We start from the raw sequence: 24,888 nt of genomic DNA, 5'->3' as shown, positions 1-24,888 counted from the left end.
ATGGAAGAGGAATAATAACCACACCTGCCGGCCCCCACTTATTGCACCATGAATCATCAAAACACCTAGCTGGGTGTGTCAGCGAACATTTGCCGTAAAATCCAAGAGCCACGAAACACAAGTTCACCTTGAAACAATCCTTCTCCGTGCATTTGACAAGCTTGAAATAGCCCGATTTTGAAGTACCATCGATTGGGTGTAGTTATTTCGAACATTCGCTTACTTGACAATCGAAATTTACGTTATCATTGTTTGGGATCGCTACCCATCAACTGACGTTTTCATCGTGATAATGTCTATCAGAAAACTCCCAAACTTCAGAGCTATCTGCAATGAGCCACTAGCTGCATTGCAGAACGGAAGGTGCTGAAGGCGAAGGGACATGAGACCACAGGATACTTTTTGACCTTTCATAATTTTTCTGGGATAACTGAGCACTCGAAATCCGAATCTGTCGGAGACACAGAAATACAGAAATGTCTTTAGTTTGGGAATATTCTGTCTTCCTACGTTCCCAGAGTTGAAGCGCGTTTTGCTTGACATTATGGTTTCCCATTGTCTGAATTCGCGAGAGGAATTTCATTTGCTCTGAGAGCAACATGAGCTGTTGTGTGTCGTACTGCATGCTGGACCGACTACCATACATGCGTTTGGGCATGTTTACACTTCCTGTCCTAGTCCTTAGTCATTCTCCTAACATAACTGGGAGGTTTAAACGCCAATAGATACCATCCTTTAGACTCACTTGATGAAAGTATTATGAGAGTCTACTGCTCATCTGTATACTCAGCATCCCCCCGCTTGATCATATCAAGCGCGTTTTCTCAAACTACGACTTCCACTCGTCTGGAAGCGCACCATCAGCTGTGCGCCCTAATCAAACTCTCAACGATGTCAACGCCACATATATGGCCGCTTCAAAATGAGATCTGCTTTTATCGTCCTACAAAGTAGTTTTTATGGTTCAGTGTAAAATGAGTGCCTCCATATCCTGTGCTGATTACACACAATAAGTTGGGAATTAGTTTAAGTATACTACATGTACATCGACCAGACTAACCGTGTTATGTAGGACATACATTGTTGACTGTTTTTAAGCAATTAAAGTGACTCCACTTCGTTGTCCTTCAACTAGGCGTTGCAAAACCTCTCATGTCATACACTACGTCATAACGCATAAACACTACCGATGAATAGCAGTCCAATGAAACACCAAGCTCTTTCCTAGAGGTAGAAAATAAGCGGCGATCGGAGTGCACTTGGGTTGCACCCAATGGGTAGTGTGAATACATCATGAGAGCCTACTTTATATCCCCACCTGGAACTCTAATATGCAATTCAGCCAACAGGTAAAATGGAGCATTCACTCTCAACGTTGTTGGATTGACCGAGTAGCAAAAAGTATAAGTGAGAAGGACCTAATTCCTCTGCTCACCAATTCGCTGTGACGGATCCTTACTTGTGGCAACAATGTATGCCTTCACTTTCAAGAGTCACCGATTCATATTAACCGCAAATCCTCTCTATAAACACATTTTACAGAGAAACCGCTTTCATATTACCTCCAGGAAATCATCTGTCTTCTGTGTGCAGTACCTAACTGCCAGAGTAGCCTGCAAAACACTCGCCGCGAAAAATGCAGGTGTTAGTTCCATCGACATCATTAGCGGTGCAGTATGATCAGGGCTGTAGTCACCATCATCATCGAGACAAAATCTTACTGATCTATCCGGTGTAAAGCTCCAATAAAAACTGGAGGAAGATAGGTAGCTGGCTGCAACTATCCGTTCGCCTGACGTGGGTCAACAAAAAAGTCTTCAGAGGAATGGCTAAGGGAGTAACCGGACGATGCTGTTCCTTGTGTTATACCAACTCCCGATTGCTAGATTTGGTCAAAGCAACGTCGACGCCAGTGTGGCACTGGCAGACAAATTTGACATAATAATCAGTAACGCAGACAGTGCTGTCACATCCAGTGCGTGAGAACACCCGCGAAAAGAAACCTGACTTGTCTGATATGATAGGGTTTAAATACACTGTCGACTTAGGGCATGCAGTAAACGCATCGGGTGCGTGAGCCCACAAATAGAAAAGTGAGGGTGCCATGATACCAAGTATGTGTGGAACAGAGGAATACTCCACTGCATAGTGTCTACTGTGAATGGCCACAACTCATTACCTAGTAAATGCCTCATATTGATTGATCCACTGAAAGAAAGCGTAAGAAGTGCCGATGATCATACCTGTGTTTACCACTAGCTTGGACGGAAGAATGAAGGAGTGGACAAGTAAATGAGCAAATAAATGACTGAATGAGTGGATGGATGAATGAATAAATAAATAGATAAATGTGTTGGTAATTGATCAGGTGGCTGTTGATCTGTTCGCCGAGCTTGGCGAACAGATCAGCAGCCGCCTGATCAATTACCAACCAATACACCTGAGCTACCAATATTCCAACACATTACCAGATAAATGTGTGTAAGTAATTAAATAAATAAATGGATGGATGAACGAATGGATGAGTGCATTAATTGATTGTTGCTGGCTATTTGGTTAGTTAACTAGTCGACTGGTTGGATAAGTGGTTAGTTAGTTAACTAATTAGCTAACTAGCTAGTTAGTTGGTTAGCTGGCTAGGTCATTTGTTCCAGGTTTCGCTCTTCACAGGCATGGATACAGCTAAACTCGTCACTTCAATCTGTTTTATTTCCTCTCCTCACTCTCCTCAGCATAGTTTCAGTGGTTCACCAAATAGTCACCGAATAATCACATACCTCAAGGTCAATGGGTTCAAAACATTGATCGATCGAACCCGCCTTTGGAAAATGGACAGTATTTGTAAACGATGTAACGTATAGTAGTTATCACCCAGCCACATTATGAGTTGTACCACCAGCTTGGCCAAATGTGATACCCATGTGACAAGTATGTCCCGCAACATGACGAATGATCGCTCAAAATGGACTAAAGTTCCCACTATATCGGTCGTGCAAACGGTTTCAGAGCGGAATTCGAGCGAGTCAGGTGAATCAGCTGAGGACAGTTCTGTTGATGATGAAGAAACGTCAAAACCCCGAATTTTGTGGAAAGCATTCATTCAGAATCCAGTTAGGCTATCGGAGAACGACGCATGGCCAATAACACGACCTGAACACTTTGGACTAATGGCCCCTGAACGCAGGGTTATCCGGGATATGAACAAAACAGTCGGTGAATATGAAGCTATTCTTCCTGTATTGGGCAACTTTTCAGACCGTCGATTCAGAACAACGTCCGTAGTCTCACGGAGCACATTGGGAGGTCGGACGGCATTTCATTCAAGTGTTCGAAGCCGCAGACAAATGCGCTTTTTAAAAACTATTCCAACCGGGACATTGCAATTCCCGCCACTAATACGATCACAGCATTTCGAACAATTCTTGACGTTTAGCACAGGTATGCCGTACAGAATAAGCTTCGACACAGAAGGAATAGAAAATGCCGACGCAATAATGCTCAACCACAGAGAAACAACTACCGAGTCTCTTCAATGCCCTATGGAAAGTTATCCGAAGGATTTCACCCATTATAATTCCAATAATGAATTGGAGGGTTCTCCAGAGAATAGCATTTACCGACCAATATCTATTTTTGGTCAGTCGATCTCAAAGATTCGACGGGACTTTCCCATACAACCTCAAGCTCCAACAGTCCATCGTGCCTTGGCTGCCCTCAAATCGTTACGTTTGATGCGAATGCAAAGTGGAGGATCTAGTATGCCTGATAATGTGCTGCTCAACTTGCAGGCTGCAGAACAAGAAGAACTTAATACCAAACAATACCATAGACACAGCCGTCCAACAACCACCTCACTGAAGCTTTTAAGAGGTCGAAATAAGCGTGCAAATTTTCCAGAGGTTCTAGTCCCCTCAGTAATAGATTTGGATGATATGTACCAGGGTCCAGATATTTTGGACGCGAAGATTAAAGAACATGACCTGCAGCTTCCGATACACCCGGAAAGTGCTAAGGATCTTAGACAGTTGTACAACATAACCATCCTAAAAGATTCGATCCTAAGGGATCTCCTAAAAAGTTCCAGGATCGATGCATTACCGAAATCTCTACGTCATCTGGTTCGAATGGGCACGTTATATAAACACACCGGATGTCCAGAGAAGGGAACTGGAGAACTAGAAGCCATAGCGAAGAAAACGCAGTATTGCCCAGTCAGGCACGCGGAAGCAGACACGGCCATTGGTGATTTAGAGAACCTGTGGATTGAGGCGAAAGTTTTTACGACAGCCCTCTTCAACAACTGGATAGTTCAGATGCAACCGAATACGTCCTTTGGCAAATACAGCCAGACTGCAATGGACACGCGTATTCGTAGCGTGACAAAAACAATCCGAGCTCACAACTCTCTCGCGACCTCCAAATCCCGCAGTGAACTGTGCATTTTGCTAGCCACTTGTGCCTCGTTTCCCCAATATATACCTGTGCTTATGAATCGAATCAATGACTGGCTGGAAGTTTTATTGAATTGTCTTTTCAGTTGCGAACGCACAGTCCGAGAAGAGACTTGCTACATCCTAGCTTATTTGTTCACTGAACGTAACCTAGTTGATGCCATACGATACCACCCAATGATTGACATAGGGTATGACGTTGCAGTAACCGTGCTTCACGCAATCGAAGTGTCTAGTTCAAGCTTTTTACATTTCTTCTGTTTGCTTGCTCTGATGATTGAGGGTTGTCCGATGTACAGTATACTGCATGCTGTAATGGATATAAGTCCGTCTTCACCCAACACATTATTGAACCACTTATGGCCACGTCTTCTCTACTACGCATTAAAGTACTGGCATAAAAACATGTTCTCTCGTGATCGCCTACTACTGAAGTCGATTAACGAGAGTATCGAGCGTGCATACGTTCGTGGAATCTCGCGGAAACAGGCCAAATTGGCTCAGATCCAGTTAAGCCGACGCTTCCGGCTGGTCACCAAGCCAACGACAATTTGGCTGGACGAGTGGAAGAAGTTCAATGTGAAATAACGCGTGTAAGTCGGGGTTGTTTTCAGTCATTGCTCAGCGTCCTTGGTCGATTGATTTTTATTTGACATCTACACAAACAGCTTCACTTAGTGTGATATGTTTATAAGCGTAAAGTCTGAGACGCCCGCTGCACATAAACAGATCCTTTTCGGATTGGTCTAAAAGCTCAAAAGGAGGTGGCGTCAAGACTAATATTAGCATATCCTGTAAATGGGGACTGATTGGAAATACATCCTAGCACTCACTTGTACTTGCACCACGGAAATGTTGTTCTGCGTAAGCTTCATCATTCCAGCAGTGACAGCAGTAGCAGGGATCGCAAGCCACTGTTTCAAACAGTGGGAATTCTATTCCGGTAGCACTGATTACTTAGGCATAGTTGGCGGGTTTTACTCACGGATCTCAGTGCTCCATCGCTGTTGTAAGTTTGCATTCTGTACTACCCATCGATGCTTTGAGTGGATAGGGACGCCCCAATACGCACTTCACTGCCAGTATGTGTCATGTAAATACCGTTCAGGAAACTATAGTAAATTCTGATACTCCACTACTTGCCATAATGGATTTTTAAAGCCACCTCTCGAGTTCCCGTATGTCGACCGAGCACATTCACCGCTAACGAACTGGAGTTAATATCATAACACAACCCTATGACAGTAAGTGTTTATTCCATGCAGCGATGTCTTTAGCGGTTGGTGCTGGCTTTGTACTTACCTGGCAACTTTCTTCTATGAGTGAATAAGCCGGCTCAAAGAATATTCCAAGTAGCAGCAAGGTCAGAGCACAGAGTCGTTCAGGTTCTGTTCCACTGCCTGGTGCCATAGACTGCACGGAAACTCAGTGGCTTAGCGCCACTGAGAGTCTGTTTTTGGAAGGGAAAGTTGACTGTGAAACATCTCTAAGCAGGGTAGATCGTGACAAGACCTATTTGATGGCATTATTCCATTGAGTTGAACCGCCTATACGCTGATAACACCACTAACGTGCATCGCCGCATTGCCCTATTCCAGGGCATCCGCTTAAGTATTGTTGGATCCTCACTTGGTAACCTAATATTATAGGAATTATATCTGCTTAGTAATTGCGCTCTTTGCATTGTCTATTATTTTCTTCCGTGTGGTAGTGGGGCTGTTGCCAGGACTAGTCTCCCTCCGGTTAACCTTCCAAAGTGGTTTTTTGGAGAGGGTGTGTTGTGATACAGATCTTTTGGCTTTACGCTATGCATGCAAAGTAAGGGGGCAATGTTGCCCTTTAGATGAGTTAAAAAGTTCGAAAACCACTGTTATGAATCGTTGATTAAATCTTCTTGAATAATGCCTTGTGTGCTTTTGCTTACAATATCCCTCCATATTTCGACTTGGCTTGGGTAGACCAGACAAAGTCGCTGTACACTCTTGAAAAGTCACTTAACTAAGGCGAAAATGGCTTTCGTTCGATGGTAGACTGTTTCGGATTTCACTAAAAGGATCACTATGAAAACTGTCACCGTAAAATGGAACAAGGTATATAGTAGAACATTGCCTCTGCTAGCTGATTAGCCAACTTTGATGAGGAAATAGTTCCAGATTACAAACGTATGAAACAAATAAAGTTTTGAAATCCTCGTTGCCACTATCGTGCCGAAACCAAGAGAAGGATTTGCTCAAGCTAAGGCGTTCGGGATAACTGGTAATCCAGAAGTGAGATGGACACATGGCAAAGCATAACTTTTTAGTCTATATACGTTATAGTTAGGTGTTCAGTGTGGCATTTCTCGAAGTGCGATTTGAAAAAATTTGATCTCTGATAAGCTGGGCATCGAAATGGTGCTACGTGACTAGTGGTAGTGGCACCTTGCTTTCGATAGAGAGCGCTGTATGAATCTTAATCCCTGTAGGTTTTGTACTGTAAATATGAACGTTTACATTACAGTTCATCAATTTCGAGTTCCTTTCTGAGGCGATCACTCTAACGAAAATTCAGCCCCGAGGACAAACCTTTTTTGTCTTGTGTAAATGATTGACGAATTCCCACTTCGTAGATAAGGCCATCTCTGATCGATTCATCGAGGTATTCTTTCTAGAAGGTGCAACTCTGCTGTACCGTGTAATTCAGTGTATGGTGGATATAGATAATCTATAACCAGGCATACCCGGTTAAAGTTTCCCTGCGACTTGGCCTGGATCGTACGAGCCAATATGGAAGTGTGGATCAGGCAACTATTTGCCAACCAACATGCGTGATCTTCACACACCAGGAATTCCTGCCGTTCAAGAATTTGGTGTGATACCTCGTTGGTCACCTTTGACCAGTGGATTGCACACCCCGTATTTCACCCAACTTTCGGATCAAGTTCTCCAGCTGAGGGATTTCGGATGTTCACAAATCAAAGCTTTCAAATGGGTTCCATGACCGAGACTACGGCTATGACAGTGTGATACAACTTCACTGCTTATATTCTGCAATGTCAGTTTCTCACCTAGCTCATGTGCCAGCGACTAGAGAAGCAACCTTGCGCAAATCCATAGGCTTGAACCACCCGGCACTTAATCTTACAATAGTTTTAAAGAGCCATTAAGTCCACTTAACTATATCTCCAACCACGTCTCTTTATCAGAGCACAACATTCTCCTAACAACCCCCTAACCAACGACACAGGCTATTCCAGCTGACCACGGAACGAGGAGTCTAAATCTCTGAACAAACGTGCCCCACCTATAGCCTAACAAAACTGATGCTTCAATGATGCTGAAGCATAATTTGCTCTGACGAATAAAGTATAGAAGATAAGAGGCAAAAGACCCAGTGCTAGCCTAAAACAAGTACACCAAGACGTCTACATCTACAACCACCCATTCAGACAATCCTGATTGGATTCAAAAGCACAGGATCAGAACCGCGCTTTGCACCAACTTAAAAATGGCGCAGGGTGTACCTAGCTGACAGACCCAACCAGAGGATGCTCGACAGCCAGTTATGCCCCGTCAGTGAAATGTCATCCATCTAGTCCGATTGGTCAACCACCATAATGAAGGACTCCACACAACAAGACTCTATGACTTCTAAGCATCACGATTAACAGATTTTGATGTCCTTCCAATTCCAACTGACTCAGAACATCTTTCACTAACTTCGTCCTCAAAAGTAATGCGTTTCACGTTTGTCCAGCAGTTTTCCCGAAGCTTTTTATGGACAGCTGCACGCGGAACATGGTAAATCGGTAGCTGTTTGCTTTAAAATTATATTTAAGTTTTTTACTAATCACAGTGTACTCAATATTTGAAGAAAAAGTTTTCTTGCAGGACTTTCACTCTGCGTTTCCCGAGGTTTTTCGCTGATTAGAGGTATCCCATGATAGAAACTTTTGGATGTGAAGATCTCAGCCCTGTTTATCTGTATCTTTCGAGTCAAACAACCGTTGAGCTTTCTTAGATCTTCTGCTCAAAAGACATTCGGATAACCCAGTAGCCCGTGGAATCCACCATAAACGAACCTGGACTGGTAAATCTAATTCCCAAGTCTTGCACCGGTCATAAACGCGAATTGGCGAAAACACTATTCTTAAGTATGAGGAACATTTACACCCTCGACGAACCGCGCAAAGAAAAGTTATTGGAATAAACTCCACCGCAGAAGCACTATCCTGAGCTTTTTGTCTCAACACATCCCGCTTAAAGCTAGAGCAGACCGGGTTTCCCTGTTGAAAACAAATAACTATTCAGGCAACTACTATTTGAATGGAATCACATAGTTGTGAGCATTAAACAGCAACTAACGACCGGTTTTGATTGCGATTTTCCGGCCGTGCAACGAGGACTAATCCCTTCCTCCTTAGCTCTACGACTGCAAGCCTCGAGAGGACGATCCCTCTGCAGGCCGTATCGTCCGTCATTTCACCCACATTTGCGGTGACACTTAAATCGACAGAACAGAACGCCGTCTATCCTAGAGAGTTGCTAAACGCAAAATATCTGATACTCTTCGAGGGACAACCGTCGTCTAGTGCTCATCATACAACCCGCAACTCAGAATCATCATTACAAAACGTCTGCTGTTCTCACGTTATTGTTGACCCCAAACAATCACTCACTGTTCTGGTGCGCAATTAACCACCCCAAATGCGGCGAGACAAAGACAGGCAGTTTTGTGCATAAAAGACTTTGACACAAACCTCCCGCCACTACTTCGTCCACCTGAATGTCTTCGCATCCTTGTAACAAACTATAGTTGACATGTGCTAAACCTATAATTGCAGGTTGTACATGGACGGTGATGAAAGTAAAGTGAACGCTCACATCTCGTCCGCCGTACTCGTGAAATGTTATTTCCGCCAGACAAGCTACTGTGTCTACTTATTGGTGGAGGGTTCTGTCTATTTTGAACATTTTTCCATACTATCCGCAAATCCATCCAAGAACAAAAATATCAGTTTCCTTTGGTCACACAAATGACAAATGTTTGTGCTGATCTTTTGTTAACCAACCATGTACGATCATGCATTAATTCATTGATCACCTTCATACCAAGATCTAATGATACACTTTTTTGTACTCACAACTTGCAAACGCAGTTCAAGTCCCTTTTGTAGCACATTCAGATTAAAAACACCATAAAAGAGAGATTCAGCTAAATAGCCGATTAACTCGACCTTAGTTTGCAAATATGTTTTACTCACATTTTTTTACGCCTTTCGCTTTTTAGAATTCGTCCATCATGGAAAGGAAACTATTAAATTCCTTCCGCTTGTGTTTTTTCTGGGTTTCGGAGTTCTACCTCCCTCATTTTCGTTGGTTTCATATCACGCCTTGATTTCACCTAGTGTTCATGGCAAGAAGAAAACCTATACCATATTGGGGTTTGTCTTCCTCTAAACGGGCAAAAAGCGTTGGTATGTTATGAACTTCTGTGCAAATGACAATGCAAGCTTAAAATGGCATTGGACAGCAAGTTCATTGCTCATGTGTTACTTGCACGTTTCTTTTCAAATGTGACATTTTTAAATGAAATCGGATAGCAGGGAGGTGGTCTGCTGAGCTGCCAAGTCAAAAATATTTGGGTGCATACTTTCGCGTACTCATGAGTAGGCAAAACAAACCATGTTCCCACCATTGGAATAGGATCAGTACCAGGCACGGTGAGCGTGTGCCGGACAGGAGCTAGGATGCAGTCTCGACTGAAGGTCAGTGGTAATCGAAGCACCATCCTCTGGACTCAGAAGTTTCAACAGCTGTTTTCTTGAGTTGTATTCTCTCTCCATCTTTTAGCGGTGCTCGCACCACTCCGACAATATATTTTTCACTTTCGGCCTCCGTGTCCCAATGCACTGCTGGAACTGACGGACTTTGTATACGACTGATTACGATATGATGAATGATGGCAGAAAGATGACTAACCGCACGCAATTTATAGGAGCCATACGTATATGGCCGTAGTACGACGGCGACCCCTTATGACAGTAAGACGAGTGTGCCCTCAATTTTGCTTACGGAATGGACTTCAGTACATTCGTTCCCACATAGGTGGACCAGTGGGACCTGATCAAAGCGGCCCTTCCGGGGGAGGGATGCCAGTTCGGAGGAAGCCCACCAAAGCCCTAGTTCCATGTGACGAATAAGTCTATATCGTTACAACCAAAGCGCTATCTTCAAGTGATCATAAATTTCCTTTTAGGTAAAGCAAACTTTGAGCTGGATCCCTAATGATGTAAAAACGTTAACTCATAAAAATACGAATCTCTGAGGTAGGTACGGGTCTGAAACAAGTTATCCAAAAGTACTGGCAATGCTGGAGAAGCAGGTTGAAGCACGTGAGCCAGTCACGTGTACACAGATGTGGATGACCTGGTGGCCTCAAGACCAAATAAGTAAGATGGGTCGAACAAACAAACAGCGGTTCACGTGCACGTGAACCCCACGTTCATATGGGGTGGAAGTTACAAACCGGGTAGGGAAACTGGAAAAAATGTCTGACCAAAGGATGATGCATATACATTCAGTGTACACTTCACTTTAGTCTCCCTTTATGTATAATCAAGTTTGAAATGGGACTCCCCCACAAGGGCGCATAAGCAAGGGACGTAAAAAAGGAAGTAAAAACCCTATTTATTCGCACTACATGTTAGCATAGCTGCCAACAAATAAGATGCCAATCTCCCGATGTTTCGGAATCAGTTTTCTTCACTTATCGTTAACTGTCTTACTCTCATTTGAGTTGTTTGATTTGATTGGCCGCCTCATCAGTTATAGAACAAAATACACAACAAAGTCATAAAAACAGATTCCCTGGTAAGTCAGTGTTATCAGGCTAATCGATTGCCACACTGCTAGAGTCGAGTGCACTCCAATATTCACGTATATCGATGAAACACAAGTGATTTGTAACACAGGTTTAAGCTAGCGGAAAACTCGGACATCTGGAAGCTTTCTGAAAAGTTCATTATCAGAATTAGAAATCTACACTGATCTTAAGAAATTGTCTCTCCGAGAACCAGTCTTAAATTTGAGTTATTTGTTTAGAGCAGAGCATGGTTAGGTAGAATGAGGTAAATTCATCATTATCATCATCATCATCATCATCATCATCATCATCATCATCATCGACAGCATGACATCAGTGTTCAACACCGATGCTTCACTGCCGTGCAATCATGATTTATTTGAAGGCCTTATTGTAAAGAAAAGAGTAAAGGTGGACGGGGAATGGACTTAGTGCTAGCTTACTACAATCATTCCGAGGTGCCTATACCTCCAAACACTCACTCAGGAGATCTGGATAGAACGCCACTGACATCGGTTGGCAGCCATAGCTTGTAGCAAATTCTTAACTTATTTAGTATTACTAGAAGTCTTAGGGTACTGGAGAAAATAATCCACTGGACGTCCACCAGTGTGAGCCGGGTCGTGGCTTCAGGAAACAACAAGCAAAATGTCTTGTGACTTCGTCAGTTTTCCGTAACACTGTGCCGATTACGCTGATAACCGCCAGTAGCTTTTAATTAGTAGAGCTGCTCCCCGAGGTGCCAGTTCCGTTGAGCCAATGAATTTCTTCTTCATCCCATGAAGTAGTCATCTAAAGAGCTGTTAGTCGGCTGGATTATCGTTTACACATTGGAGCTTTCGCCAAGTTAGTGAGCTCAAAGTGCTCTTAAGTGTCCACAGTATGTTCATAAGTCAACTAATCGTAGTTGAGCCCACGCCACGTCACTTCTCATGCATTGCCTTATTACACACCAGCAATAAAGCCAGTCCTTTGTAAGAAAAATTCAACTTCCAAGCTCATTGGACAATATTGCGAATGTTCAGGAAAGTTGAATGTGGCTTTCAAAAACACTGACTCAGTATGGCCCATCGGAAATCAGCTGCCATGCCAAAAGGTGGTTGCACTTTTAAACTCCTGCGAAGTAGTTGGATTAAAACAAAATCTTCCAGTCTTTCTGAGAGGCTTGACATTTTGTCCACCAGTTCCGTAGTGAAGTTAATGGACAGGGACAAAGTTGTCTCTTTGAGGATGGAGGTCCTCATTCGGGCGAAACAAATTCTGAGGACCATGTTACTGATATACTCAGAACCGTACGGGTGGAATCGAGTAGAGTCCGTGACTTCCCACTCTGAAACATTCACAACCCATACATCTCATATCATTTCGTCCATACCCGCATCAACCCACTATGACAGAAATACACGGCGACCAATCGTTGCTTGCAGCAGCAGCAATAACAACAACAATAGTTCGGATTTCTCTAAGGATGGTCGGTGGACGCAGCTCTCACACTAGATAACGCAGGTCTTCATTCCAAAGACTTGATATCCCGCGTTGATGTAAGCTCGAGTGTTGAGTTTCATTTAGACGACATTCACCAATGTTGGAACGACCGGAAGAAAGAAGTTATGAAAATACTTCAAGGCCCATTCTTTTAAACAACGCGTTGTTTGGCCTAAAGTTGGTGGGAAAACTAGGTAAACAATCAGATATATAAGTCCGATGTCACATGTTGACGGTAAGAGTTCCATATTATGATACACAAGGCACTCCTGCCATCCGTAACAATGTCTATCCGTCTATCCTAACCAATGTGGGAGCCTAAGATCACTTTCGTTTACCCATTATTAGTGAACAATTTGTGAATTTTTCTGACGATTAGCGTACGATGTACGCATCCATAGAATCGTTCCAATTCCGCTTCTGTCCTTTAGGCCGAAACGGTCCCAATTTGTTCGAAACATGTGGAGAAAACGTTCACTACACACAGGTGATTTTTATGGGCGCGTCAAGACTAGATCGTATCGCAGGTGAACATGATCGCCAGGGCCCACCAACTGGACAACGGAACAATAATTATGAGTATCTGGTTTTCATCGGCAAACACACACCCCTTCCTCATCACATAAACGGATAAAAGTTCAGATTACAGTGTATACTGATTCAAATAGAACACTGAATTGGTAACCCCATGGGGGCATAGTTAGTGGGAAAAATTTGATCGATTCAACATTCTAAAAATCAGGCAGCGTCGAATACTCTTCCACGTGAGTCAAAATACTACAGCAAAATATTTCTAGCATTCAAACTGTAATAGAAACTCAAGGTTCTTCTACATTATATACACTGCCTTCTGGCTGATACCTTGTTCGCTCATTCCCTCGCTTAAGACATCCAAACTTTCCCATATCGGTATTTAAGCCCGGTAAATTTTCACCCACTGGTACCGCCGGTCATCCATTGTTGTAATAATACTTTTCTGCTGACTTGGCTATGATCCCCAGCATACTTTTAATTGTACCATAGATATTTCTAGCAGTACTGCTGTTCAGACCCTTGACATATGAACCACAATGACAGATATCTCTGTCCGCGCGGCTGGTCCGATAACTGAAGCGGGTTAGTTCACGTAGCAAACCTACTCACCATAGGTCGCCTAATAAACGGCACAGACTTGGCCAGTTATAATTTCATCTCATTTGATGAACCTGTATGCATTTAGTGAGGATATGGTGGTCCTGTAAAGCATTGCCGCTGCCCGGATATTTGTAAAGTTGTAATGATAGAGTGCTTACGCTGGGTGAAAGCCAGTCGGTGGTATGCAGTAGAATTTTCCGTGAAACCATCTGAGTCAGGAGAATTTTGCGTGATGAAGGTGACACCCTGGTCTGGGAAGCATGCCAGATGGAGGAGTACCCGATTAGTATGACATGGAGGTGCCAAACTGCCTTCAGACAAAGGGTTTCAGCACAAATGACGACAGCGTGTGCAGGTGAACACAGCTAACATGCCTGTGAAATCCCTGCCCCACAATGAAACACAAGGAAGTGAAGATCATCCAGTCTAAAATGGAAGCTTTACCATTTTGAAGTGAAGATCATCCAGTCTAAAATGGAATTAATGGAATTAAATTAACAATACATAATTGATTCAGAAGTCCGGACCACTCAGGCAAAATACGCCGGATCCAGTACTGGAATATGGATAGTGAGCCACACACCAAAACTGATTGTGTAAAAATTGCACAAATTGTGCGGATATCGCTGTTGAATGGTCCCTATCCTAAGTTGATCTAAGAGGAAGTTGCGTAAGAGGATGACTAGATACAAACTATCAGTCCGTTACAAAAGTCACGAAGAGATTCGATCTTACCGTGGTGTGGCTGTTTGTGTACCTCAGCGACACATTGAGCTATACTGCCGGGGTGTCCACGCGACACTCACAGAGTCTCTCATACCAGGTTGGTCAATGGGTAGAGGTCTAATTAACACAGTCTCCTGGCCCTCCAGGTTGGGTGTTAAAACATGTGTGACGACGTGTTCCGTAAAAATGATAATATACCTGCATTTTCAGCCCAACACCACTGCCTTGCGGTTAGGCTTTCGAACCAAAGGCTGTGGTTGGGGACTCTGATCGTCTAGATGTCTGTCTGTCTAGATGTGGGCGCTCTGGCATGGCAGTATCCCAGCCCTCGTACAACCATAATGTTCACAACTAACAATATTCTCATGCCACATCGACCGTGGTGTGGTGCCATCAGGCGGTTCGCCTTACTTGCTGCATACAGCAGGGCGGGAAAGCGAAAACATGCAACTGTCTACGCCTCCCTTCTTACTTTTTCACGTTTTTCGTCTTCTTTTCTCCCCCGTCTAAATTTGAATACTTTCTCCGCAGGTTCCAGCTCTAGTAACGACCGTTTTGCTCGCCCTGCATCTTACTCAGCTTCAGTTTCTGTACGTCGGAGTTCAGTCACACTTCGGAATCTGTTTTCAAACTCCGAAAGCCTGTCTAGTTAGCCACCTTCAATGTTCGCACACTAAAGCAAGCAGGTCAACAGATGCCTCTTGCTCGTACGCTGGATTCCCTCTGTATTGATGTATGTTGTCTGTCAGAAACAAGGACGCAGGATGCAAGTACTATAATCGAACTGACTGCCCCCTCGCTCTCCTCCAGGTTCCGGCTGCGCACCTCTGGTGATGCAGAGGCCGCTGCAGCTGGATATGCTGGGGTGGGTATTGTATTGAGCGAACGAGCGGAAGCGTCTCTGCTTGATTGGATACCCGTAGACAGTCGCCTCTGTGCGGTTCGTTTGGCAACATCGGTGAGAGAATCTAGAGGAAGTGAGGTTCATCGCACCTTGTTTATTGTTTCTGCTTACGCCCCAACTGACTGTAGCTCTGAATCTGCCAAGGACAGTTTCTATGACGCTCTAGGTGCCCTTCTACAACAGGCTAAAAGCTCAGATATCGTTGTGGTTGCTGGTGATATGAACGCCCAGGTAGGTAGACTAAGCGCTGCTGAGGCCCGATTGGGTGGTCGTCTTGGTTTGGACACTAGACGCACGGACAACGGAGACCGCTTACTTCAGATGTGTGCCGATCACAGGCTGTTCCTTTGCAGTACGAATTTCCGGAACAGCGGACATCGCTTGACAACGTGGTGCCCACCATCAAACGAGCGCCGAATCCAAATAGACCACATTGCCGTCAGTTATCGGTGGCGAGGGTCGATCACCGCCTGCCGCTCCTTCTGGAACACCAGCGTGGACTCCGACCATGCACTTGTACGCTGCTGCTTTTCATTGCGCTTTTCAGGTGTATGCAAAACGCGCACACCTCACTTAACCATTGAGAAGTTAGTGGACCCAGAAGTCAAACGAAACTATATCAAAAACCAGCTCTTCGAATGCCTGCCGGACGGTACGGTGTCGGATATAAACGGCCATTGGGAAAAAGTATCCAAGGCGCTTCTCAAAGCAGGAGCGTCTGCTTGCGGTACAACCCAGCCAACCTCATCCAAGCATTGGATCTCTGATAGGACCGTGTTCTTGCTGGAGACCCGGTGACAGATTCCACCTGGTCGCCACCACAACTCCACCCGGTGCATCATCCGACGCCACGTGAAACTGGCGTCCGCGCAGACCGAGAAGCTTGGTGGATCCGAAAGGTCGAAGAAATGGAAGATGCGAAGAATGCTGGAAACGTGCGCAAATTGTTCCACTTGATTCGTTCGACTGGTCCTCGGAAACCTATTGTCAGCGAAATACTCAGGGACCGAATTGGCTCCCTGCTATGCAGCAAAGCAGAACGTTTGGACCGCTGGGAACAGCACTTCGAACAGCAATTCTGCTGGCCACTTGCTACCTCCAATCCAGAAAACTGGCCTTCAACAGAAAGGTGGACCGTGAATATGGAACCCTCTTCAGTCTAAGAAGTGTCAGAATGTATTTGTGTACTCAAGCGTCACCCTGCTGCTGGCCCTGATGACCTTCCACCTGCTCTTTTCAAGGATGGCGGTGGGCTACTTAGCCAGTGCCTGTCTAACCTGTTTAAGTCTATCTGGAAGAAATAGACCGTCCCAGATAACTGAGCTGAATCGATAGTAGTGCCTATTTTCAAAAATGGCACTTTCAGTGAATGTAGTAACCACAGAGGTGTTGGTATGACTCCTGTTGTGATGAGGCGCCTGACGTCACTGGTTCTTCGAAGTCTTACGGTGGCACGCGAAGCCCTTGACTCGTGAGAATCAAGCGGGATTTCGACCGAGTAGAGGCTGCGTTGACCACATCTTCACGTTCCGTCAGGTACAGACGACCCGCAATCCTGGAATTCCTTGACTTTAATGGTGCGTTTGATTCTGTTGATCGATCAGTGCTGTTAACTACGCTTGCTCAACAGGGTATGTTCCAGAAATTTGTAAACATAATCCGATCCCTATATTCGCATATTTCTGGGTGGTTGAGAGTGTATGGTGAGCTCTCCAAAAGCTTCCCTACAAAAAGTTGTGTCCGACAAGGATGTCCACTCTCTCCATTCTTGTTCAACTTTGTTATTGATGAAATAATGAGGCAAACACTGGATGGTCTTCAAAACCCTGGTGTTCAAATTGTTACTTGTGAGTCTCATCGATCTAGAGTACGCAGATGACATCGCCCTTATCTTTGAAGGCCAAAACGAAGCACAAACTCTGTTGACTGACTACCATCATACCTTCTTTTGGCATGCATCCGGCACCTTCAAAGTGCAAAGCCATGCTTCACAACGTGCGGTCTCCGAACATATCCCTTACAATTCAAGGAGAGTCACTGGGGATTGTAGGAAACTTTACATACCTCGGTAATTGTATTAGCTCTGGCGGAAATGTGTCTGTGAAGTTAGCCCAAGAATCCCAAAGGCTTGAATCACGTTTTCCAATTAGCGTCACTTGTGACGTCAAAAAATGTCGCTAGATCTGACGGGTCGCGTGTACCAGGCTACAGTAAGGCATGTGTTGTTGTATGGGTGTGAGTCGTGGCCTCTGCGGACAGATGATGTGAGGTGTCTTCAGGCTCTTGACCACCGATGCCCCAAAAGCGCGCCCAGTTTTGGATGGCCTCAGTGTGTGGGTAACGAGGTGATTAGAAGACGGGTATCTGGTTGTGCGGCAGATACTTCAATCGGGTAAAACATCCAGTATTACCGACCACGTGCCACATACGGCTGATGGACTGCGCGTCACTTAGATCCACCAGAAGGAATCGTAGAGTTATTTGAGCGTTTATATTATAATCATTCGTGTTGTCAGGTAGATCTTCTTATAGTGGTTTCCTCTGAATTCCAAAGGACGTGGACAAAAAAGGTTCGCTGTTCACATAATTTTCAAGCCATAGGTAACAATCTCTAGGGTGAATTCGTCCGGTTCAATCGACCATTGTCCTCATCATCAACTGGTTGTCAAACGCACAGTTAACGCGTATGAACTGACCACTAGACTTTAGTATAACTACCAAATTTACCATCAGGCAATATATATTTCGTTTTCATCTTGTGTCATTCCAGTTAGGACAAGATCAACAGCAAAGCGTTCTCTCTATTCACAGTCCACCGAATGATGTCTTCGAAGATAAAACTCAAACACTAATGAACGAGTCACTTCATTATGCCGTCGACTTCTTCGACTGGATTGAATGATACAATTCAGCATGCTGTCAACCTCAGCTTGAGCTGCTCATGCATGTATTTGTGCGATACAGTGGTTGGTAGCACCCAAATCCTTCCACATCTCACTGATTCCAACACTTTCGCATTCGTGGTGTTTGTACGTCCCCGAAACCTCACCCGTTGTGGACGTAATACACTACTCACAAGGTCGCTTAAAAACATTGTAATCGAGACATTCATCTAGGTTCCTCGTAAGTCTCCCGCAAAACCAAACTGGTTTGGAAACGAGTGTATTTCGTTCATCCGTTGTGATTGCTGTCAGGCTAATCCTCTTTGTCTGTCGTATGCCGCACCACTACGCACTTGCGCGTCACAAATACTTTCGCAAGCGCTGAGTCACAGTGGCACGAGGGGTTGCTAGTCGCGGGCATGTGATTCGCACGAACCACAGCAATAAAACTGGTTGGTAAACTGGCGAAAAGGATATATACGCGATTTGTCAGATGGACAGTTAAGCGCAGGCATACGAATAGAAGTGAGTGGGCGCTCCGTTGCCCCCGTGTCGTGTACCGCACGTGACTGTCCCACTAAGCGTCTGTTTCCTTTTTTCACATAAGACAAAGTGTACTTTTAAATTACGGACCTTGGTGAATGCCAAGACATGTCCAAAATGGGCTCAAATCAATCATTTCCAACGAAGGTTACTGTGTCCTATGTTATCGAGTCGCCTAACTTCATTTTTCGGTTGAAAGTCATATGATGGGAAGACAACAAATGACAAGTATCTGAAGCCAAATGAAGCCATAAGCATGACACTTCTCTACCGTTATAGTCCAAGGGACAACATGGGGCAATCCGGAGGATATGGAAACATTGGTTAACTCCTCTGATGAGGTGATTTAGTGGGTTTTGAATGTCCAGAATATTTATCGTCTGGACCGTTGCCTTTTCTAAATTCACTTCCTCACAACGGGAGTTCGTCATACAAGTTAGTGTCATCTGGAGATACTTCTCGATTTGTTACTTCTGCAATTCAAAAATCAGGTGCCGAGACGAAAACATGGGCCTTCGTTTAGAAACACCGCATTCTTACTGTTTTGAACAAATCACTTTTGAATGCATTCGCATTTTCGTCCTGGTAACCAGCGCGACCTCATCCTAAAATATTATGCCGTGACTAAACAGGAAATCATTTATTTCAATCCAAACCACTTAAGCACGCTATAAGATCGAGTAAGTTTTACCATGCCTTACTTTCCGTGCAAATGTTCCAAATGCAAAATGGCAGGTGAAACTTTATGGCTTAACTTTCACGTTCCTTCGGACAGAAGAGATACTCCCTCTATCGTGAAACCACCCAACTCACAAACAGCCAAACGGATCTGTTATGGAAATACTGAAATAAGGAACGTTAACATTGACATTTCATAAACAAATGCTCCATTAGGCGTGTCACGCCTTAAGTCAAGACTTTTTTGGATGGCAGGTAATGCCCATTTTTTGAGTCCTGTCTTTCTACAAATCCTCAAGCGAATGGAATCGAAATTGCAGCGCTATAAACGACCGAATAAAACGAACGCAGTCGATAAATGAAATACATTTCACACACATTGATCCCACTGTCGTTGAACTGCCTGTTTGCACAAGCTTTTGCAATTTATATGTCAACACAAACTCCGGAACACCTCCATGACACTAGGGAGCTATGATTGCCAACAGTAACGTAACTGTGGTCATCGCTTGTCCACAATCTGGGTCTTGCCACTCGCCTCATGAGTAGCTGAAAGACCGGCGTACTATTAGCGCTCCAAGTAGTTTAGTAGCCCATCCGACTGCACGTGATAGCTTAGGTAGTGTTGGAAGCTGCACTTTTGCATAGCGTAGGGCGTAGTTAGTACACTCGTGATGTGCTCAGCAGGGCGCTGCATGCTCTCTGTACAACGTAGAAGGGCGCTTGTCCTCAAAGCTACAGTGTGAGATTTAGTTTGCCGTGATTCCCATGGAAAATGACACGCGTACATCCGTAATATGCCATGTGATGATGGTGGATTACTCATGTTTCCGCGTGAAAACGCCTTCACTTTTTTAAGATATTTCTGAACCATCCTAAATCCAGTGCAGTTTTTTTCACCCGACCTCGCCCACCACAAACAGGTATCCTGAGGATTTGACTGACCCCGAACCACTTCTCTTTTTTTTCCACGGCAAAAATGAATGGTATGCTCGAGGTCATTGGTCATATCCATGCAAAATTGCTAGTCCGTACTGTTTTTTTACTAGTTAACTCATTTGTACTTGAAATCACCGAATATCGCTTCGGAATGAGGCAAGTCTGACTAGTTATTTCCAACTAGAATTTTTAATTTCATAATAATGTCAATCTGTTGCGTTCTGCAGAATTGTAGGTGACAGTAGTGCGTTTCCCCCGACTGTAACACCAGTAACAGTCCGCACTGGCGAGATTTGGTCAGGACCGAAGAAGTATCATCCGTCACCGTGATCCCAAACTACCTACCTACTCAAGGGAACCAATCGACACTTCAGGTGCTAGTTGTAGCTGTCCTTACAAAATTCGTCGGCTACAAACTGCTGCAATTCAGAAGACACCGTTCCACATTCCAGCAAAGCATTGCACATGCCCAACTTCTCCTCAGACCAGATGGTTAGAGATGTCTGATAGATGATCTCGGTGCCTTCTCAAGCAAAACCGGACCCGAGCAACCGGTGCTTCGCGCCCAACTTACTAGCTTCGTCTGATTCCTTGACTCGCTGGCTATATTTATAGTAGGCCACTGATAACGCAAAGGAGTCTTGGTGCTTTTTAGCCCGCTGCACGCATAACAAAGATCTCCTGTTAAGTCAAGTCCATAGCCTTGTGGATCATGTAAAGAACCTCTTCTTTCCACAATTAATGTTTTTGGAGAAAATTGCGTATGTCGGGCAAGGACCGGTAGCTAAACCAATTACGAAGTTAGCGAATATACATTCATCTGCAAACTAATTTGGTTCTTTCGAGAGACTCACCTGGAACCCAGCTGAATCTCTCGTTTATGATGTTCTCAGATCATAGTGTTTCCGGTTGATTGCTTTCCGCTACACTTTAGTCCGAAACCAAGTGACGATTGTTGTTTGGGATCTGCAGCTCAGCATAGTTGTTTAATGCTAGCTTGAGTCCTGAAAACTCGCTGTGACGGTCAGTAGTGACCAGATTGCTGACACGTGTACTTCCCCATTCCATTTGATGCAGTATGGTTCATGGTGGTCAAGTACCCACCCTAACTATGGTGGTGACGAGAGATCATTCAAGCTTTCTTCACTCCCCATTACAGTTGGGGGTTGACCAGAAGGTCAGTTTCTCGTGGTTCTTCGGCTATCAGCAAGAATACTGTTACAATTTCAACAGATAATTTCCTTGCTGGAGCACAAACTGCACATGCTAAGAAATAGTGGCTCAACAACAATCCGAAAGGTATTAAATTCCGTAGTATGAACAACACCAGAATCACTTTCAGAATCTATACCTCTGAGTGAGTGTCTTCTAGTGACATGGCATAGAGGAGAAACTATTCCTATGCAGTTGTGCCACAATCAACATGCAAATCTAGCCAGGCCGTGTAGAACGAGGTTCGGTGAGACTTAAACCAAAGAAACAACCAGCAAGATCTCTTACTAATAACTGGCTAAGCAATCACCTGCCAAACGTAAGCAGAAGTTCAATCCCATTCCCAGTGTGATCTCAGTCCATGTAGTTGTGATGGTCTGCTTGGTTTGTGTGATAACATTGGATTGTCCTGAGGTCGAACCATAAGAAATGGCGCTTTTCCCCGGTTTTCTATTGTCCTTGAATTTGATTGCCCTGAAAATCCTCTACTTTTAATATGTTGGTGGTGTGATGTTCGGGTATAGGGCTGACATCATCTCTGAAATTTGCATCTATCCGTACAGCAGGCTTAGCGTTAGAGGTGTTAATGGTTAAAAGGTTTCTGGGATGTTCCCTGACACTCAACGTCTGAAGGTTTTATGTCGCCGGCCCCTTGTTCATCCAGGAACATCATTTTCAGTAACATTTCATTTTTCGTTGTCATTAACACTGATTTCTTGTGTTATGCATGACAAGGTACCGAGACACGCATCTCAAAAACCCTGGCGAGCTTCCCAAATCATTATTCCAGCTTCAGCAAAGTCTGAGTAGTCTCACTTTATACGTTCAGACCTGAACTTGGCGTGCATTTCTCACCCTCATCTAGAAGTTTCCAATACGTATGGCTTTGCAAATGAACTTGCTGTTCTGATAAAACTGCGCTTACCTACAAGAGACGATGTCTCATTAACATTATTTTGCTACGAGTCTACGGTTGTGAGAAGGATTAAAAAGCGCATTTCTTCATGTCCTTGTCTGTTTTAAGACTGTCAGTGCGTTCCTCAAGATTCGGTGTAATTTAAAATCTGCACAGTAAAAGCCACTTTTTGCGGGTGGTCAAAACCTTTCTCTACTTCACTTGAGGTATTATCATGACGAGTTTATTGATGTCAGTACTCCTAAGAACCCCAAAGACAGATGAGTCACAGTAATCGGCTACCTGTGTTATCGAAGTTAGCTTGAAAATCTAATCCGAAACCATACTACTTACAAACCCAGTGTGTGGTCTAACTAGTGGGCAAACATTCAGAGTATCAGATCCTCAAACGTACTGCTCTGTTTGTTATCGAGATTTCTTTCGGGGTACTTTTGGCAGACTTGAGTGCATCAAGTTTTCAAATGAACTAGAACAACGAACGTTGATTTTGTAAAAGCCACCTTTGTTGACGCAAACACGTATGTTGAATCACAGTACGCACTAACCTACCCCAAATAAGGTCAAGGCCATTATTGAAGAGTTTTTGCCTCCTGAACAGTAATTCCGTTGGAATTGGCTGATAGGGTGTTTTGAGATGTTTTGGTCTTGATGATAAATGCCCACCTTGCGTTCATTCTTCGAATTAGAATAGTGTCCAATAAACTAATCTTACTTCATGACACTCGAGAACACTCAGAGGATTGGGCATTTTTCATTAAGGCTCCAAGGATAAATCAAACCCCTCATTGATACGTATGCCTGTGTGGATACAGCAACGGTTAAGGTCCCCGTGGAATGTTCGCGATACTGGCGTGACTATTTTTCATACGTCTATTTTTTTGGTTAACTGTAGTTGAGGATTGCTTGGTCATACGTGTGCTTGTTCACATTTAATCAGGTCACGGAAGTCGACGACGCTTGTACTAATTGTGCATATGTGGACAGTCGGGAGGGCTTATTCAGGGTGAAGTGAAAACATTCGGCACAGAGTGAAAAATTTTGTCGAAAATGTCCTTAGACAATTGTAGAAAATGTTGAAGGCTGATATTGCTGACCAAGTCCCCACGAAAGTATTGGTACCCCATTTAGGATCTAAAACTTGTGGTGATATCCGTTCAGTAGTGTCTCACTTTGTCCAGCGCAAGCTATCTTAGGTGAGCACGCTTGACTTAAAAAGCTTACTGTGAAATTGAACCACTAATTCGTCAGCTAGGTCAAAGGGCCTGGATCCAGCCAAACTTTGTCTTCATTTCGGTGGTTCTATTTGTGCAGGTCTTTCATGACCTAAGGATTACCAGTGGATGTGAACTGCTTTTTAGCCACGACAAATCAGTCAACAACTTCATTCTGAATAATTTAGTGCTCGTCATGGATTCTCTAAACTACCTGCTCTCTAGCTGTTTTACTGTTACTTTGTTTGCTCAAAGCTACGCTAGTGTTCACTTCACTCTGGTACCTTGGCCTGAAAACAGGACGTGAGTGAATCCATACTGTCCAACAGCTGGAGCACATGGTCACATGACCCACGTGACCGGTTTTAATCAGGTAGCGCTCGTTGCGTTAGGGCGTGTGGCCGCACGTGACACCTAAGCAGAGAACAAACCTAAAATTCTCCTGATCCTCTACACCGCTGAAAGTGCAACACACGAAAACGGACGAACCGTGAAGTGAGCGAGTAAAGAGAGCACGGAGTTACGTGTTGACATTGCTAGGAATGTTCATAATACGTAACGATAGCATCTTTGGTTCGGATCAGAACTTATCGTCACATGAAAGGTAGGGGAAATGCTTTTGTGGTTTTGCGATGAAGCCACTGTACTCGGACCAAGAAGACTTTGTGTTGATATAAAACAGGAACGGGGAACCCATGAAGTAACCCAAAAGGGGAAAGTGCTAATACCCTTATAAATGAAAGGTAATCCACTGTGGCAAAGCAAGAATGGATGGCATCCTAACCAGCTTTACCGGCCACCAGCGACTGAACGACTCTCTGAATACTGTTAAATAGTTAAAAAGGGTTTTCTATGGCCGAAGGTCGCAGTGCGTTCAAGACCTTGGCACCAATGTAGGTCAGTCATCAGTCAGCCCAAACACGATGACAATCGCCACCGGCAACAGTTACTTGTTTAGCGTTGA

The 24,888-nt window shown here is 44.2% G+C and overlaps 2 protein-coding genes across 2 annotated transcripts; both read left to right on the top strand.

The window, feature by feature from the left end:
- Window positions 1-2,882: 2,882 nt before the first annotated feature.
- On the top strand, window positions 2,883-9,858 carry T265_10993 (hypothetical protein; the record flags this gene model as incomplete). The annotated part of the gene is made up of 2 exons (XM_009177526.1): window positions 2,883-5,039; window positions 9,720-9,858. The coding sequence occupies one exon, from the start codon at window positions 2,883-2,885 to the stop codon at window positions 5,037-5,039; it is 2,157 nt and encodes a 718-aa protein (XP_009175790.1).
- An 11,114-nt stretch (window positions 9,859-20,972) lies between these two features.
- On the top strand, window positions 20,973-24,760 carry T265_10992 (hypothetical protein; the record flags this gene model as incomplete). The annotated part of the gene is made up of 2 exons (XM_009177525.1): window positions 20,973-21,077; window positions 24,668-24,760. The coding sequence occupies 2 exons, from the start codon at window positions 21,051-21,053 to the stop codon at window positions 24,758-24,760; spliced, it is 120 nt and encodes a 39-aa protein (XP_009175789.1).
- Window positions 24,761-24,888: the final 128 nt, after the last annotated feature.

Source organism: Opisthorchis viverrini (assembly GCF_000715545.1).
Source record: "Opisthorchis viverrini unplaced genomic scaffold opera_v5_433, whole genome shotgun sequence".
In the NCBI taxonomy this organism is placed as follows: Eukaryota; Metazoa; Platyhelminthes; class Trematoda; order Opisthorchiida; family Opisthorchiidae; genus Opisthorchis; species Opisthorchis viverrini.
The sequence above is the reverse complement of the archived record's forward strand: the minus strand, read 5'-3'. Positions and strand labels throughout refer to the sequence as shown.